The 18,868-nt window shown below is 42.6% G+C and overlaps 1 protein-coding gene across 2 annotated transcripts in view; it reads right to left on the bottom strand.

The window, feature by feature from the left end:
• Window positions 1-15,392, bottom strand: part of si:ch211-127i16.2 (probable flavin-containing monoamine oxidase A) — a 158,216-nt gene extending 142,824 nt beyond the window's left edge. The window contains exons 1-4 of one of the 2 annotated variants that reach the window (XM_063211399.1): window positions 15,307-15,392; window positions 15,098-15,208; window positions 14,905-14,992; window positions 14,378-14,558 (exon numbers count right to left, since the gene is read on the bottom strand). In XM_063211399.1, coding sequence (XP_063067469.1) covers window positions 14,378-14,558; window positions 14,905-14,992; window positions 15,098-15,206 — 378 coding nt within the window. In that variant the 5' untranslated portion in view covers window positions 15,207-15,208; window positions 15,307-15,392. Of the gene's footprint in view, window positions 1-14,377; window positions 14,559-14,904; window positions 14,993-15,097 lie in introns of both variants that reach the window. The other variant, XM_063211398.1, reaches the window with a different exon arrangement.
• Between the last annotated feature and the right edge of the window lie 3,476 nt (window positions 15,393-18,868).

The raw sequence follows: 18,868 nt of genomic DNA, 5'->3' as shown, positions 1-18,868 counted from the left end.
TTGATTATGGTGTTGTATTATCCTGGTTCTTCACCAGACCTCTGTGTGTGTAAGTGTATAGCTCTGGAGCCCCCTGGTGGAGCCACACACACACACACACACACTCACAGCTCGCATTGAGGAGTCACGGGCAGATTAAACTATATTGACTCTTGAGAGATGAACAGAAAACGTTTTTTGAAGGAATTTGTTTGTTCGTTTGAATGACTGATAAAGCCATGCCTTCTGAAAATTGTGTGTGTGCCAAATTGTGTGTCAGACTCGGATTGTGTAGCGAGTCGCGACCTGACACCACCTTGTTGTCAGCTATGGTGTTAAAAAAAAGAATAACACCACATGCCCAAGACCTGACATTCTATTGACTTAATGCAACACCTTACAATCTTTAAGCACGGCTTATTTGAGTCGCTCTCCTTTTGAAACCGTACCCTCTTTGTAACTGTACATCGAATCAGTGTGGCATATGCTGAGGCAACATACAGAGAAGCAGCAGCATATACAAACACTCAATTTTCTCACCAAGAATGGGGCTGTCTCATGTAACATTCACAACATACCTCACCATCCCTGTTAAGGACAGGACATTCAATGGCAACATGGCTATTTGCTCGTGCAAGAGAAAGGCACGATGTACAATTGAATGAAAAGACCCGGCATGTGCATCAAAAAGGGACAGAAAATTACTCCCTTCTGTAGAAAATAGCACAAAGGATGAAAGGATGAAAGATACAATGCTAAGCACTGTGCATTAGGCTGTGCATTCACTTAGGCCAAACCTTGGCAAAGAGTCTCTGTCTTGCTACCATGCATTTTGAAAAATGTTTGCAGTGCATTGAGAGTGCAATTTATCCAAACAGATCAAAGACTCAGAATAATTGAGTAACAAAAGGAATAGTGGTTTCAATTGACACCAATCCAAGATGCAGTTACTGGGGTTAAGTGCAGACAGATCTGAACTATACATTTCTATATAAACAGACTGAAGAGGTTAAGTCCATTTAATTGTCTCTTACAACATTATTCTGTATATCTCGGATATCTACACAATTAATGAGCTCACTTACATGCACTGGGTATTCTGGTTTCAAACTAAACATGTTCAGTATTCCGTTTAAAACAAGTTCCGGAATATTCTGTTCGATGTGTACAACGGTCAGCAACCAGAATATCTCTCCAAACATGGCCACATTCTGAATGAATAAAGGGTTTACATGACTCATACGCAAACCAAATACTGCCACAATTCCGTTCCAAATATATTGTAAATGTGCTCTACTGGCAATATTTTACGAATGTACAGGTGAACATATATTTTTCATTGTGCTGGACAGTGACACGGTCTGCTCTCTTGACCTCATCATCAGTCTGCCAACGCCCCCTTAGTATTAAAAAATAAAATGGGCTAATGCCCCCCAGTGGCAAATAAGCACCACCCCCTCTCAGCTGTATTCCAGGGGTGATGGTGAAAAAAAATCCTGAGCCTGAACTTTTTCCCCTGCTCTAACGACGACAAGATACTGCATAGTGACGTAACGTAGGCCTATTTTGACACATTATTCAAACATTTAATAGCCTGTGTATGACCATTATTCAAGCCTGATAGTAGAAGAAAACCCTGAACCTGCAACACTTTCTGAGATAAGAATAACCTAATGGCTAATTAGTATCAATGTTTTTATTTTTGCAAACTCTGTCAAGCCTGAAATCAGGCATGAAGCGTGAATACTATCAGCCCTGGTATTCTTCTCAACACCGCCTAGGGCTCCCCAACGCCCCCAGGGGGGCTGTAGCACCCCCGTTGAGAAACCCTAATTTAGGCCTTGAAGAAGTCCTTTTTGGCTTAGACAGTTCTGCAGTGAAAAGGAGTGGGATAGACAGGATGGCCCATGTCATTGTGATTGCAAAAATATTACTGCATAATTTCGTGGGAGCCTTGAGAAAAGATGAAGCCCCAGGGTCCTCCTTGGTGATATTAATCCATGCCTGCGTGGGCCTACAGTGAGCAATTTAGGACATTTCCCCCCTCACAAAGCCTTGCCGTTACACACGAGCAAAATCTTTGAGGCTGATTTTCAAAGGTGACAATCCTACTTTCAGAACGTCACAACAACAAGATTTCACACATTTCATCCGAAAAGTATTTCAGCCCGCTGAACGGATTCTCCAAATGAGTTGGGAAATGAGTGCCTACAACTGGTGTTAAGTGTACCTAACTTACTTGCAGGTAGAAAAAAAACACCTTTTTTCACTTTTTGAAGCAATTCTGATGGTTGTGGAGCTCTGTAGACCATTAGTGAATCTTCCTCCCAACATCTTAAAAAAACATGTATTTGGCTGAGCCTATGACGAGGCTTTTAGTCACTTGGTAACCCGACCGGCTCCAGATCAGTGCTCACAGATGCACACAGATCAGGGGTGCATTTCTAAAAAGTGTAGCTTCACATCTCCACTTCAACTCCATGAACTGTAACCAATAACCTGTCTAAATAAAGTAAAATAAATTAATAATAAATAACTGTCGCTTTGGATAAAAAACATCAGCTAAGTGTAATGTAATGTAATGAAAGTAACCGTGTCCACTTTACCCTGATGTCCTGTTGGGCATAGTACAGTGGTTCCCAAACTTGTTTCCCTGCGCACTCCCTTTTACATTTCAGTGTGCTTCGCGCACCCCCTAAGCGAATGTTGCACAACCGCACATTTTGACCAAAGTCATTTCCAATAGACCTTTGATTTTTTCTACCATCATGGAATTTGTTGCATGACAAGTCTATGAGTTATACATTACACTTAAAGATGGATCCTTCAAGCATATAATTCACCAAACAACATGTAATGTTCATTAATTCTGTATAAAAACACACATCTCAGCCAGTACTCTATTCAGCTTGCGCACCCCCTTGTGCACGCACCCCAGTTTGGGAAACCCTGGCATACTGTATCTACTGTATGCAACCTACTACCAAATCACCAGTGCAATTAGAGATAGAAGTGGAGAACTGCATGTTAGTAACAGAACACGTGGGCGAACTCTACATACAGAGGTTGGGTTGGGGTGATGCAGCATGCTACACAGCAAGTCCTTCCACTCATCATTCAATATATAGCAACTGCTACATTGCACAACACTGTGTTATAACAAAGTATCCTTTTATCTACACGCAACTAATCATTTAGATCTCAGGTTGAAGGATGAGGACGAGTGTTTGTAGGTTCTTTTGAGTGAAGTCCATAGAGGTCTGATGTCAGGGCCATGGGAGATTGTGATTTACCATGCACAGAGTTAAATAGGGAGAGTCCTCCACAATGAGTGCGTTTATATGTAGTTCAGTATCTCGAATATGAGGCATATCCTGGTTATGATCATATTCGGGATAAGGTGTTTATATGAGCACAGAACGTTATATCCCAGTCTACATTCTTGGCCGTTATAGAATTCTCTTCAAATGTGTGTAGCCTGGATACCAGCAACAGCGTTCTATGGGAAGCCCCTGTATTCGGGATAAGGTGTGTACATGCGTCAGTATCCCGGCTTCTTTCGGGAATACTCCACCGGTCCTAGCATATCCCGATTTGTTTATAATATGCTGAAACGCAAATTCGGGATACTGAACTGCATGTACCCACTCAATGGCAACATATACTTAAGTCAAGTAACTGAGGAAAAACTGCAAATAAGTTCAAACTCTGTTGACTAGAAAGATGTCTACTTTCTATGGAACTGTCCTACTTGTTGACAATTGGGAGCTGTTCGCATGGCACAGAGCAGCTTAAGTTACAAGGGTTACTCTGCAGGGAATCAGATACATATGGAACTTATCAGCACAGGTTTTAGAATAGAATAGAATAGAATAGAATAGAATATCAGAATCAGTCATGGGTAAGCGATCAAGTGTAGCGTGAGGTTTGCCAGTTTGATTCCCGACCCGCCCATCCTCTTCCATGACTGAGGTGGGTGAGCATAGTAATCTGAGCATGACCCATGGTATGTGGGTACTGTGGGTGAGCATGATAACCTGGTAGGTACCGTGAATGGTAACATGGTACCGTCCCACCGCACTGATCCTTTGGAGTGCCACTTGGGCATGCCCCCTTGACGGTGAGGCCAGGGCCGGATCAAGATGGGCTGGGGCCCCTAGGCTACGGGTTACCAGAGGCCCCAGCAAAAGGCAAATCTAGTATCAAAATTACATAGGCAGCGTCATAATTCCAAGATAGGAATTTTAAGAATAACAAATTTGCAGCTGGGGGATGGGATTGGCTGGCAGGTTGGCTGGCTAGCCAGTGTGTTAATGGATGAGGCATACATGCCATTTCGTTCTGTGAGTTTTAGAGTGCTGTGCCACAATAAATGGGAGCTTCCCAGATGGTGAATATAATAGAATAAAACAGAATAGATGGCATTCATTAGAGTATTCACATTTTAAAATCCTCCATTGACTTTCCATGGTAAATTAGTCATACGAGATAACCACTAACTCAAAAATCACTAGTTTTATATTTCCCACAATATTGACTCAAAGCATGCACAGTCTGATTTCACACTGAGTGACCCACATGTTGCTGTCCATGCTTTGTAGGCTACACTCTGTCTGCTTTCGTGATAGTTTCTTTCCCCCCCACGCAGCAGTTTGCATAATTATGTTACCTTCCATGTGGACTGCAGGAAGTCTAGCAAAACCAGCGGGGAGTATGATGGGAGACTGGTGGTGTAGGTGCTTATCTTGGCGTTGGGACCCCCCATATGGTGCACCTTCTTGCCAAGGGTGTATTGTGGGTATGCAACCAATCCGAGCTCCTCAATGAGTTGCATCACGTGGGTTTGTGAACTGGAAAAGAGCATTAGAGGAGGGAGTGCAAACTGTGAAGGTAGCCTACACAACTAAGGTAGGCCTAAGTGTTCGGTTAACACTAGACGAAGATATCTATGGTAACATTCTGAGCAATTCAGACTTTACAACACTGATGATGCTTGATTTGTAGCATAAACTGTGAGATGCGGTCACTGACGGACAACTAGGCTATTTTTGTTGTGTATCAACATTTGTTAGGCTACGCAATTTGTCAGCTCCTCCTCTTCGACTTTCCAAGAACAAACAAGTCTGAACTTCAGGTTCAATTAAAACCAGGGTGTCTACAGGTTTGACCAGTTGAAAATTAAGACATTATAAGACTTTTCCATGCCATTTTCCCCCAAAAATTAAGACCAGATTACAAGATCATGCACAAGAAAATCCAATTGGTTATTTTACATCACTGGTTAACACCCCATAAAAACGTCAAAGTCTAATCGGGGCAGTCATGAGTAATCAGTTAGGGCAGCAGAATTGTATCACAAAGGTTGCCGGTTCGACTCCTGACACGCCAGGTTGGTGGGGGGAGTAATTAACCAGTGCTCTCCCCCATCCTCCTCCATGACTGAGGTACCCTGAGCATGGTACCGTCCCGCCGCGCTGCTGGGCGCCATTGCGGGGGTGAGGCATAAATGCAATATCGTTGTGTGCAGTGAACTCTTCTGTACTGAGGAGTGCTGTGTCACAATGACAATGGGAGTTGGAGTTTCCCTGTTGAGGTTTCACTAATTGGCCTTGATTATGAAGATGATTACATTACATATCAGATGCTTTGTCCAAGTCTGCTTTGGTCTGTTTGCTTGGTTGGGTTCATTTTGCATGCTTTGCTCCTACCAAGCAGGGCTAACACAGAGCCCTTATGAAAAAAATATATAATTGCATTATAAAAAAACAGTTTCACTGTACTGATATTGCAGTTTTAACTTAGACAGTGAATGCAATGGTTTTGACACAAAAACACTGCAATTCTTTGCATAAGGGGAGTGACACTTGTAGGCTCGTAACTTTCATTTTGCATAACTGATTGATCAATTTAGCAAGCTTAGGAAGGTTGCAAAAGTCATGTGATATTTAAGGTAATGGTCTCATCCAGATCACCAAAGGAGCCAAAACTCACTATGAACGTTCGTGAAGACTTTACGAAAGGCGTGAGATCGGGCGTGAGATCGAGATCGACCAGCCATTGTTATTTAGCAATCTATCAGCACTTAAGAAACAGGGGGTACCTAGAGGTGTGAATGTAGATTAAAACATGCCATTGCTGGTAGCCATGTCAAATTTGTAGCCAAAGTTAACATTTGAATGGAATTGGAATGAATATGTGACAACATTTTGTGCTCGGCGCCAACAGTTAGCTAAAAAACTAACATTGCATAAACAGCTCTAGCAGTTCGCTAAAATTATTATGTCAGCAAACACTTGAGTTTGCCTACTCAGACCTGAACTCATTTAGTCAAAATCCAAAATGTATAACACGTTATTATCTTACTCTTAGCGTAATCTCAGGTACTTGTGGATTGAAGCACATAGTTCCAGAAACTCTTCAACAATGTCAGAAAGTAATGAGATGATGTTTTGTTTACTAAGCAATTATTTTGAACGGGACAAGGCTCTGCGCTAGAGCTCTATCTATGCGGACTGAAGGAGACTGCCTTGCCGCTGCGCGAGTCTCCTCCTTGGGGAGATGGAACACAGATGAGCCACGCACGCGACTTTATCAGTCATGGAAAAATACTGTGACAACACGGGTGACGAAATTATTCCTCCCTAAATTAAGCCCCGCAAATTTAAGACATTTGGTTTGAAATTTTAAGGCAAAATAAGACTGTTCAAGGACCCGCGGGCAAAACGCACGTTGTCTATTTCATGGCTTAATTTAAAACTGGATTGTCATCCATAACATCAATACCTGGCAACCCACTGCCCTCCTAAATCCCAGCGATCAACTCCTCCAGACGCCGGGACGTCCTGCGTCAAAGTGCGTCCTCCAACTCGATCTAGACACAGAAATTGAATTACAATATAGGCTACCGTAGCGAACATAATAAATACGCGATGTGAAACGAAATCGACGCTGTAAGACAAAGAGTGAAACAAAGGGACAAAGAATAACCTTTTCCTTCCAGTATCAAAAGTTTCAAGTTCGCATCTCTCTTCAAAAGGTGGTTGGCTGCACTAAGTCCTGATAGTCCAGCACCAACGATTATAATGTCATATGCCATGTCTTGAATTTGCTATTAAAATGTCAAGAAAACGGCAAAAGAGCGCCACAACCAGAAGAGAGTTTACAGTAAGTTGATCACCAACGAATACACAGATTTCCCGGCCGTCACTATGGTAACAACTGAGCATGGAAGGGGCAGGAAGCCGCGCAGTTCACTATGTTTTCTATTGACGCTGTGGATAATTTGTCTGAAAAGTGGAATTATGCTTGGCTTGATTATAGGCTTGATTGTAGGGTTGTATTAGCCTGGTTCTTCACCAGACCTCTCTGTGTGTAAGTGTAGCTCTAGAGCCCCCTGGTGGAGCTACACACGCACACGGTCTGGAACACTGGAGGAATGCATGTCTCTCCAGCCAGAATTGACAGAACATTTATTGCAGGGCTATTCAATTGGAGGCCCGAGGGCCACATGCGGCCCAGATGCACATGCGGCCCAGGCATGGCCCCCAAGTGAAGCAGTATACATTTCAGTTTTGCTAAGGCAGTAGCCTACTACACATTATTTGCTTGTGAATCTTCTGCTTGTTCTGCTTCTGCTTAACATTCACATTCAGGTTAGAGGAACATGTTTAAAATGTGTTTGTGGACTACTGATTTTAAGTGTCATTTCAGTGGTCGTAATGTTTGAAAATGTGTGGCCCGAGTGCAGTTCTTGGTTTCGAAATATGGCCCAGATGAAATTCTAATTGAATAGCCCTGATTTATTGCTTCAATATCAATGGCAGCTAGCTGGCATTGAGGAGTCACAGGACAGATTATAGACTACTGTATTTTGACTGTTGAGAGATCAACAGAAAAATTTTTGAAGGAATTTGTTTGTTTGGGTGAATGATAAAGCCATGCATTGCCTTCTGAAAAGTATGTGTGCCATAGGCCTATTGTGTCAGACTCAGACTGTGTAGCAAGTCACGACCTGACACCACCTTGTTGTCAGCTATGGCGTTAGAAACTGTACAACACCACATAAGACCTGCCATTTAATGCAACACCTTACAATCTTTAAGCACAGCTTATTTGAGTCGCTCTCCTTTTGAAACCGTACCCTCATTGTAACTCTACATCGGATCAGTGTGGTATATGCTGAGGCAACATACAGAGAAGCAGCAGCATATACAAAGACTCAATTTTCTCACCAAGAATGGGGCTTTCTCATGTAACATTCACAACATACCTCACCATCCCTGTTAAGGACAGGACATTCAATTTCAACATGTCTATTTGCTCGTGCAAGAGAAAGGCACAATGTGCAATTGAATGAAAAGGTCCATGTGAATCAAAAAGGGAAAATTACTCACTTTTGTAGAAAATAGCAGAAAGGATGAAGGGAAATATACAATCAGGGGTGAATTAATGAACGGGCCTACCGGGCCCAGGCCCAGGCCCAGGGGGCCAGAGGCCCCAAGGGGCCAGACCAACTTGGCCCGGTAGCCACGACACAAAACCAGCCTTCAAAACTACCTTCGCAATAATAATCTTTCCAAGGTGCTTCATGTGCCAGCCAATATACAATGAACTGGGATAGTCCCATAGGGATGGCACAATGGGGGCAAAGGGCCAGATGCCCCAAGGGGCCAGGCCAACTTGGCCCCGCAGCCACAACCCAAACTGGCCTTCAAAACCACCTTCAAAAGCACCATAATCTTTCCAAGTTGCTTCATGTGCCAACCAATATAGTGTACAATGAACTGTTATAGTCCCATAGGCCAAGTCAGGTCCGAGGGTGGAGGGGCCCAAGGGGGCCAAGTTGAGAAACCCTAATTTAGGCCTTGAAGAAGTCCTTTTTGGCTTAGACAGTTGTGCTGTGAAAAGGAATGGGATAGACAGGATGGTCCATGTCATTGTGATTGCAAAAATATTACTGCATAATTTCGTGGGAGCATTGAGAAAAGATGTAGCCCCAGGGTCCTCCTTGGTGATATTAATCCATGCCTGCGTGGGCCTACAGTGAGCAATTTAGCATATTTCCCCCCTCACAAAGCCTTGCCGTTCCACACGAGCAAAATCTTTGAGGCTGATTTTCAAAGGTGACAATCCTACCTTCAGAACGTCACAACAACAAGATTTCACATATTTCATCCGAAAAGTATTTCAGCCTGCTGAACTGATTCTCCAAATGAGTTAGGAAATTAGTGCCTACAACTGGTGTTAAGTGTACCTACTTGCAGGTAGAATAAAAAAAAACTTTGAAGCAATTCTGATGGTTTTCAGGTCGTGAAGCTCTGTATAAGACCATTAATGAATCTTCCTCCCAACATATTAAAAAAAAAAACCTGTATTTGGCTGAGCCAATGACGAGGCCTTTAGTCACTTGGTAACACCACCGGCTCCAGATCAGAGCTGACAGATTCACACAGATCAGGGGTGCATTTCTCAAAAGAGTAGCTGTTAGCCAGTTAGCAACTTGGGTAGTTGCCAAAGGGAAATCGCATTGTAAACAACAATTAGGTAAGGAAGTAGGTAAGGAAGTTAGCAACTACGCTTTTGAGAAATGCACCCCAGATCACAGGTTTCAGTCTGTGGGTGGACTGCACAGGCAGATGTCAGTTACAGCAGGATAGTTTGGTGAATTCACCCAAGGGCCTGACTACGTCTGAGTATGATGAGTCAATGAGGGTTTTTTTTCCTATGTTGGTTCATTGTTTAACAACCTCAACTCAAAAGGGTAAATAGAATAATTTTAACAAAATCAGCGGGATGGGTCTGGGAAATGTACGTATAAGAGGTAGTAAATGAGGCAAACCCTAATCTGGCCCTAATATGGACAGACGCTCAGCTCTACGAAGGCACGGTTTTCCTCACATGTCATTTTATGGCAGTCATGGGTGAGCGGTTAGGGCGTCAGACTTGCATCCCAGAGGTTGCTGGTTCGACTCCCGACCCGCCAGGTTGGTGGGGGGAGTAATCAACCAGTGCTCTCCCCCATCCTCCTCCATGACTGAGGTACCCTAAGCATGGTACCGTCCCACCGCACTACTCCCCATGGGGCGCCACTGAGGGCTGCCCCCTTGCACGGGTGAGGCATAAATGCAATTTCGTTGTGTGCAGTGTGCAGTGTTCACTTGTGTGCTGTGGAGTGCTGTGTCACAATGACAATGGGAGTTGGAGTTTCCCAATGGGCTTTCACTTTTTTTTCTTTCACTTTGGAGAAACCACTTGTTTGACATTGCTAATATCAACTCAGAGATTTGCAAATACAGTTGAAATTGCAAAATTTCTGCAAAACAACTGTCGCGTTCCATTTTTTTTCCTCTTCTATACTACAATTTGACTATAGTATCACTGGAAATGCCGCAACCCTGATTGGTTCAGCTGACTGGCAGTTCGGGAGCAGGGCAAATCTAAAAATCCACCAAGATCCACGGGTAGCTCGTGAAGCTGAACGAAAACACGCAGATATGGTGAGAGCCATGTTAGTTTAGTACTGCACCATTGGGGATCATTACCTCCGCCAAGGACGTTATGTTTTCGCTTGCGTTGGATTGTCTGTTTGTTTGTTTGTATGTCTGTTTGTCCGTCAGCAGGATAACTAAAAAAAATCACAGATTTGTTTGAAACTTTGTGGAGTTGCTGGAAATGACAAAAAGAACAAGTGATTAAATTTTATCCAGATCCAGGATTTTTTAAAAGATTCTTCACCATTGCGGGATAGGGCGAATTTTTACGCTCTAGTTTCTAACTCCACAGAAAGAAGGCAGAAAGACTTAAAAACACTTTCTGAGTTCATTTCTAGTTCAAAATAGGACAGAGTCTATCCTCAAATCTAGAGTTCTCAACATGAGAGTCTTTTATTCCTGTTTGAATAGATGGGGAGTTGGCCGATGTTGAAGAGGCAGTTTGAACGACAGCAGTTTGGTCCCACCTGAAGCCCTCAGCTATCTGAACTGTGTGATGGCAGACTAAACTTTCCATTCAACTTTCCGTTCAAGTCTGGCTTTCCAGGCTATAAATTGGCTCTGTCTTGTCATCACTTTTCATCATGCAGCCATGGGGCAGCCGTGGCCAAATGGTTACAGGGGTGCTCTTAAGATAAGAGGGTTGCAGGTTCGATTCCCATGCTTACCTCTGTCTACACATCTAGCCATAGCTGACGAACCATTGAGCAAGGCACCTAACTTCACATCTCCACTTGAACTCCATGGACTGTAACCAATAACCTGTCTAAATAAAATAAAATAAATGAATAATATAAATAACTGTTGCTTTGGATAAAAAAAACATCTGTTAAGCGTAATGCAATGCAAGTAACTGTGTCCACTTTACAACTGATGTCCTGTTGGGCGTTTTATATATATGCTGTACCTACTGTATGTAACCTACTACCAAATCACCAGTGAAATTAGAGATAGAAGTGGAGAACTACACATTAGGGCTGCACAGTTAATCGAAAATAATCGAAAATCGTGATAAATTAGGGAAATCGAAATAAAATTTTAATCGTGATTTAATCGTGACGCGTCCTTGAAGACAGAACATACTGACAGGCTGGTGTTTCTGACCAGAAATCTGTCCACCTAAGTTTCATACCATTGCCTTTACATAATTATTACAAATCATTTTATTTTGCTCATCCCGTATATAGTTCATTCTTGGTTATATTTCATCTTGTTCTAATGTTAAAAAAAAATCTGCAAAAAAATAAATTATCGTGATTAATAATCGTGATTACGATTTTGACCAAAATAATCGTGATTATGATTTTTTCCATAATCCTGCAGCCCTACTACACGTTGGTAAAACACATGGGTGAAATGGTGGGGGTGATGCAGCATGCTATAGTAAGTCCTTCCACTCATCATTCAATATATAACAACTGCTACATTGCGTAACATTGTGTTATAACCAAGTACCCTTTTATCTACACGCAACTAATCATGTACGTCTCAGGTCTGTGGGTTGAAGGATGAGGATGAGTGTTTGTAAGTTCTTTTGAGTAAAGTCCACAGAGGTCTGATGTCAGGGCCCCGGTAGATTGTGATTTACCATGCACAGAGTTGAATAGGGAGGGTCCACAATGACCACATATTGAAGTCAAGTCAGTGTAATGTGTGGAGCCACATCTATACTTATTTTCCATCACTGTCCACACAACACGAGGCCATTCCACATTTGTAGGGGCACGAAATCGGTCAGTGTCATGATTTGTGCAGGCTTTATGAAGTTGTGTGAAGCGGTGGGAGCTGAGAGAGAAAGTGGAATGTTATCGACCAACACAGCACTATACGTCCATGTGTGCGGTGTGTGCCTGAGGGCACTCATCACTAAAGCCTCCAAAAAGAGATGGGTTTTAAGGTGTTGTTGTCAAGGCATACTTTGCACTGCCTGCCATAGGCTCTGATACTCAATTGTGAATCTGAGGAAGACCGAATGCCGTTGAATGAATGAATAAAAAGAAGAAAATAACTTAAAGAGGAAAAAATACAAAGGAGTGTGCGAACCTTTTTTCCAAAATATAAGCGGTTAGGGTGTCTTGTAGGCCAAAGGTTGCCGGTTCGAGTCCCAAGGGTTGGTTGGTGGGGGGAGTAAGCAACCAGTGCTCACCCCCATCCTCCTCCATGACTGAGGTACCCTGAGCTTGGTACCGTCCCGCCGCACTGCTCCCTAGGGGCGCCATTGAGGGCTGCCCCCTTGCACGGGTGAGGCATAAATGCTAATTCGTTCTGTGCAGTGTTCACTTGTGTGCTGTGGAGTGCTGTGTCATAACTAGACTGCCTGTGCAGTCGCCTTCGACTGCTTAAGGTATATCCCCGAAACGCGACGCTTCCAGTCCCCCATCATTCCTACCACTCCCGTCCACCATTTCGTAAACGTATATACAGACGTGACATGACGCGCATAGGCTTAAAACCAAACGACTATTGTGAAAATGAAGCAAAAAATGGGGCAAATGGTAATACTGTTTTAATGGTTCAGTGGATATACCACATTAGGTACAGTGTAATAACCAGTGTAACAATATTTAATACAATGTAATTTTTTTACTTACATCATATGTTTGTGCGTAAGTGGTATTACATGGTATTGCATATTGTTACACTGGTATTACACTATATTACATGGTATTGCATACTGTTACACTCGTTACTACACTGTACCTGATATTGCATATTGTTACACTGGTATTACACTAGTATTAAATGGTATTAAATATTGTTACATTGGTTATTACACTGTACCTAATATGGTAGATTCACTGAAATGGTGAACCATTAAAATAATGTGTTACCGGGCAAATCAATCCACCCAGTCAGAAGTTATGTGCCAAATGAAAATTCCGCCATTTTGAAAGTGTTGTCTTCCAAACTCGAATCAGTTCATGAACCTACCCTAGAGCATTCACACACAAAATCTGGGACAAATCCATCCAACCGGTCAGTAGTTATGGGCCAAACAATAATTCGGCCATCTTGAATTCAGCCATCTTGAAAGTGTTGACCTCCAAACTCGAATCAGTTCATGAACCTACCCTAGAGCATTCACACACCAAATCTGGGACAAATCCATCCACCAGGTCAGAAGTTATGGACCAAACAAAAATTCGGCCATCTTGAATTCAGCCATCTTGAAAGTGTTGACCTCCCAACTCGACTCAGTTCATGAACCTACCCTAGAGCATTCACACACCAAATCTGGGACAAATCCATCCACCCGGTCAGAAGTTATGGACCAAACAAAAATTCGGCCATCTTGAATTCAGCCATTTTGAAAGTGTTGACCTCCAAACTCGAATCAGTTCATGAACCTGTCCTGGAGCATTCACCCAAAAAATCTGGGACAAATCCAAACATCCGTTCAAAAGTTATCGCGTTAACACGAAAGACCTTACGCGGCGGACGCGGCGGCGGACGCGGCGGACGCGGACGCGGCGGCGGCGCACGCAAAACCATTACATCCCCGACGCTCCGCGTTTCGGGGATATAATGACAATGGGAGTTGGGGTTTCCCAGTTGGGCTTTCACAAAATAAGAGTGCTGTGCCACAATAAATGGGAGCTTCCCGAGTGGTGAATATAACAGAACAAAACAGAATAGAATAGTAGCCTTCATTATAGGAAGGAGTATGTTGACATTTAAATCTCCATTAACTTTCCATGGTGAATTAGTCATACGAGAAAAGCACTAACTCAAAAATCAGTTTTGTATTTCCCACAATATTGACTCAAAAGCTTGCACAGAAGTCTGCTTGCACACTGAGTGACCCATATTTTGCTATTCATGCTTTGTAGGCTAGACTCTGTCTGCTTTCGTGATTTTCCCCACACAGTTTTTAGCAAGGCGTCATAGGCCTACTGTGCATATGTTACCTTCCATAGGAACTGCAGGAAGTCTAGCAGAATCAGCGGTGAGTATAATGGGGTACTGGTGGTGTAGGTGCTTATCTTGGCGTTGGGACCCCCCATATGGTGCACCTTCTTGCCAAGGGTGTACTGTGGGTATGCAACCAATCCCAGCTCCTCAATGAGTTGCATCACGTGGGTTTGTGAACTGGAAAAGAGCATTAGAGGAGGGAGCAAACTGTGAATGTATAGGCCTACACAACTAAGGTAGACCTTCAGTAAACACTAGTCGAAGAGAGCTATGGTAACATTCTGAGCAATTCAAACTTCACAACACTGATGATGCTTGATTTGTAGCATAGTTCTAAACTGTGAGATGCGGTCACTGACGGACCACTGTTTTTGTTGTGCAACAACACATTTGTTACGCAATTTGTCGGCTCCACCTCTTTGACTTTCCAAGAACAAACAAGTCTGAACGTCAGGTTCAATTAAAACACACGTAGCCTACCTAATGGCTTAAAATAAAGCTGGGCTGTCAATAACATAAATACCTGGCAACCCACTGCCCTCCGAAATCCCAGCGATCAACTCCTCCAGACGCCGGGACGTCCTGCGTCAAAGTGCGTCCTCCAACTCGATCTACACGCAGAATTACAATTTACTGTAGCGAACATAATGAATACGCGATGCGAAACAAAATCGATGCATTAGACAAAGAGTGAAACAAAGGCACAAACGACTAACCCTTTCCTTCTAGTATCAAAAGTTTCAAGTTCGCATCTCTCTTCAATAGGTGGTTGGCTGCACTTAGTCCTGATAGTCCAGCACCAACGATGATAATGTCATACGCCATGTCTTGAAAATTCAAGAAAATTGCAACATGCGTCAACAGAGCGCCACAAATGTTTAGCCACAGAACTGAACTGAACCTTTATGGTTTTAAATAGGCCTACCCAAACACCTGGACTATCAACACTGTTGTGCTGGACTTTGGAGTGGCCAGCGCGATAACCGGAAGAGTTTATAGTTGATTACCAACGAATAGGCTACGGAGACATTTCCTCCGTAGACCCCGGTGTGATGTGTGATCAGGGGGGTGTCGTGCAGGAGGGTATGTCACCAGGGCACCATGTAGGTCTAAATAGGGGGCCCACATACAGTCCAATTTACGAAGATAAAAGGCTCCTTGGGGGTCCATTGGAGCTGATTGTACATGGGCCCAAAATGTGCTGCTAGGCTACGCCCCTGTTTAATACTGTAAAATAGGACCTACTGAAAAAAAGGTTGAGATGTAGGCCTAGCCGGTGTTCATTCAATCTATGCAATTATTAATTTCTCTTGACAATTCAAAAACAGTAGGCCTACGAATTAATACTCATAGGCCTACCACAATCCATATAGCCTACATCAGAAAAGTTTTATATTATTAATGGCTTCCGAAAAACACATCTTAGAGCTGAATGGACTCTTTGAAATTCGAAGTTTGAATTCTGGGCAGTACAGTAAATGCAAATGTTGTACTGTGTGCAAAGGATATGATGAACAGTCTCTGATCCTGATGTCCTTGGATATTAGAACTGGTTGTGTCTGACATCTACTGGACTGCTATTGCAACCACTCATATTTTTTTTTTTAATAATCTAATCTGTAATGTATGAACCCCTTTGCGCAGAACCTCAGTTAGGCTATAATCTAATTGACACCAAAATTGTAATGATCAAGTCATAGCAATGTTGTTATGCTGTAGTTGAGTCTTTTCGAGGAAGAGCGAATAGGCCCGCAGACTATTTCAGAACGTGTGTTGTGTGTGGGTGTGAGCACGTATGGACACTTCTGCGTGCTCACAGTCAGAGACGATTGTAGGGTCAGGTGGCGCCCCAAGTGAAAATGCAAAAGAATGAACGTTTGAACCAAAATCGCTACTACTGTGGTAAAGTATGGCCTGCTATTCACTATCTAGGGGCTTGGGGGCCCCAAGCAGCTGCCTGCCTTGCCTAGTGGCCAAGATGCACCTCTGCTCACAGTAGGCCTACGTGTATTGCAGCATTAACTACGATGCTGTTGATGCAATCTTGAGTTACAACTTTGTATCTTCGAACACACACCCAGGGCCGCTGCTAATGTTTTGGAGGCCCTAAGCATAACTGGTCAGGAGCCACACACACACACTGATATGAGGGGGAGGGTACATTTGAGTACACTTTAAAGGCCTACATTTAAGATGTCTGTATCCCAGAAACAACAGAAACATTTATGTGGTTGTCATGCAACTTTGTCCTGATGGTTTCCCGACATCTGTGCAGGTGTGTGCCCCCAATGAACAGTCACTTTCATTGGCACTGACTGACACACAGCCAAAAGTCCCCTTCAAGTCGCCATGAACACACTTTAACCAGCATACGTCATGAACGCAGGTCGTTAAAAACTACCATCCTGTAATGCCATGTAGGGTGGATTGCCCTAATGTGGGCCATTTTTGGGTTTTCGGACTTCTGAAGACTATTACAATGTCAAGACAACACATTAAATCCACATCCAATACATTTTTGGAATCCTCCAGGGGTGCCCTCATAAAATCAAGAGAAAAAAATGCAGATATTGTTTTCATAAAAGAAATTATACAGGTATTAGTGCTCTTAGTGCCCAAGCATCTCAGAGCATGAGCGACTTCCTAATGTGGGACAGTCATTGTCCTAAAGTGGGACAGTGAAATGTAATGTTAAATTTAATGCAAGACACTGTAAAGTCAATGTTAAATGTTTTAAACCATGGTGTACCTTCACAAATAATGGTAAACAACTAAACAAGTAGCATAATTCTCTCAAAACTATTTATTTTTGACATCAGCCATCGTTTCATTGAAAACTGTGCAATTCATCAACAAAATGGGATTACAAGTTAAGGTAGTCTTTTAAAGGTATATTGTCTTTCTAAAGTTTAGAAAATGTTTTTTTTTTACTTCAAGCTTAATGTTTTGTGTTTGCACGCGCGTGCGCGTGCGTGTGTCATATTGAGACATCCCCCTTACACACACACACACACACACACACACACACACACACACACACACACACACACACACACACACACACACACACACACAAAACCTAGGGATGCACCGATACCACTTTTTTGAAACCGATACAAGTACGAGTACATTAATGTGTGTACTTGCCGATACTGAGTACCGATACCGATACCTTTTACCACCAAAATACAATGAAAATAAATGCATGGCCTTGTTTTTTTCCACCTGTGATATTTTTATTGTTCATTTCCATGTAGATTTAAATGTTAGTAAATGTATGAGGTGGCACTTTTTTCCCATGCTGCTTTCAATTCCACAGAACATGACAAGATTTTGCATTGTTTTGAGTAATAGTAGTACTCGTAGCTGGTATCGGCAAGTGCTTGACGAGTACGAGTATAATGAGCAGTATCAGGTGCCGACACCGATACCAGTATCGGTATCGGTGCATCCCTAACAAAACCTTAGAGATATCCCTTGCCCTCAACTTTAATCCTTTCAAATATCACTTGACCTTAAATATATGCAACTATAATACAGTTTAACACTGTAAAACATCATTTTCACCATGTAAATTACCACTGTTATTGCATAAACCAGTGTCCCACATTAGGCAAATCATGCCGTCCCACATTAGGACACCACCTGTCCTAAAGTGGGACAGTAAGAAAATCAATCTAAAACCAAATATAAAGTGTAAATATCCAACATTTTACATTATTTTATAATGAACAAACATTTCATAAATACATCAGAATCAAAAGTTGCATGGATGTATTGATATTAATGATTTTATACCCTTAACACTAATTTAGTCAAAACTCTATGTCATTGGCCTTTTGGATGGTTTCACAGCAGGTGCTTCTTGTTTGATGATTGCCCCACCCTAATTTTTTATTGGATAGTTAAAATGTAAACTTATTTTGGTCACATGGTAGTAGAGCTTTGCTTTTACCATAGTTTCACTGACATTCATTAGTTTAGGGAGGAGCCAGAGCCCCTGAAGCTTAGGTGTCCCACATTAGGCAGTGGCCCACATGAGGGCAATCCACCCTATGTGGGTGGTGGGCTGTGGTGGATATGCACTTGTATGTATGTATGTATGTATGTATGTATGTATGTATGTATGTATGTGTTTATTGTTGTTTTTGTTTTTTGTTTTTTTGGCGTCATGTGTATCAGTGTTGTGTGTATGTGGCAGCTATGTATGTCCAAGACAAATTTCCTTCGGGACCATTAAAAGAATCTTGAATCTTGAATCTTGACTTGTCAACCCTGTGGAGCCTTGGACATTACTCCATGTAATGGGCTCCTCCAATTTACCTGATAAAGAAGACTGTGCTGTGTGATGTGTAGGCATGCAGCAGGCCTATAAAATACACCAAGTTCACCACCAGATGGCGGTAAATCACTAGTCTTTGCAGAGCCGTGGACGTAAACACGAAATCGTCATCCTTCCGGATGTGACGTTTGTTATTTCACAATGT

Source organism: Engraulis encrasicolus, chromosome 11, assembly GCF_034702125.1.
Source record: "Engraulis encrasicolus isolate BLACKSEA-1 chromosome 11, IST_EnEncr_1.0, whole genome shotgun sequence".
Classification (NCBI taxonomy): Eukaryota; Metazoa; Chordata; class Actinopteri; order Clupeiformes; family Engraulidae; genus Engraulis; species Engraulis encrasicolus.
The sequence above is the reverse complement of the archived record's forward strand: the minus strand, read 5'-3'. Positions and strand labels throughout refer to the sequence as shown.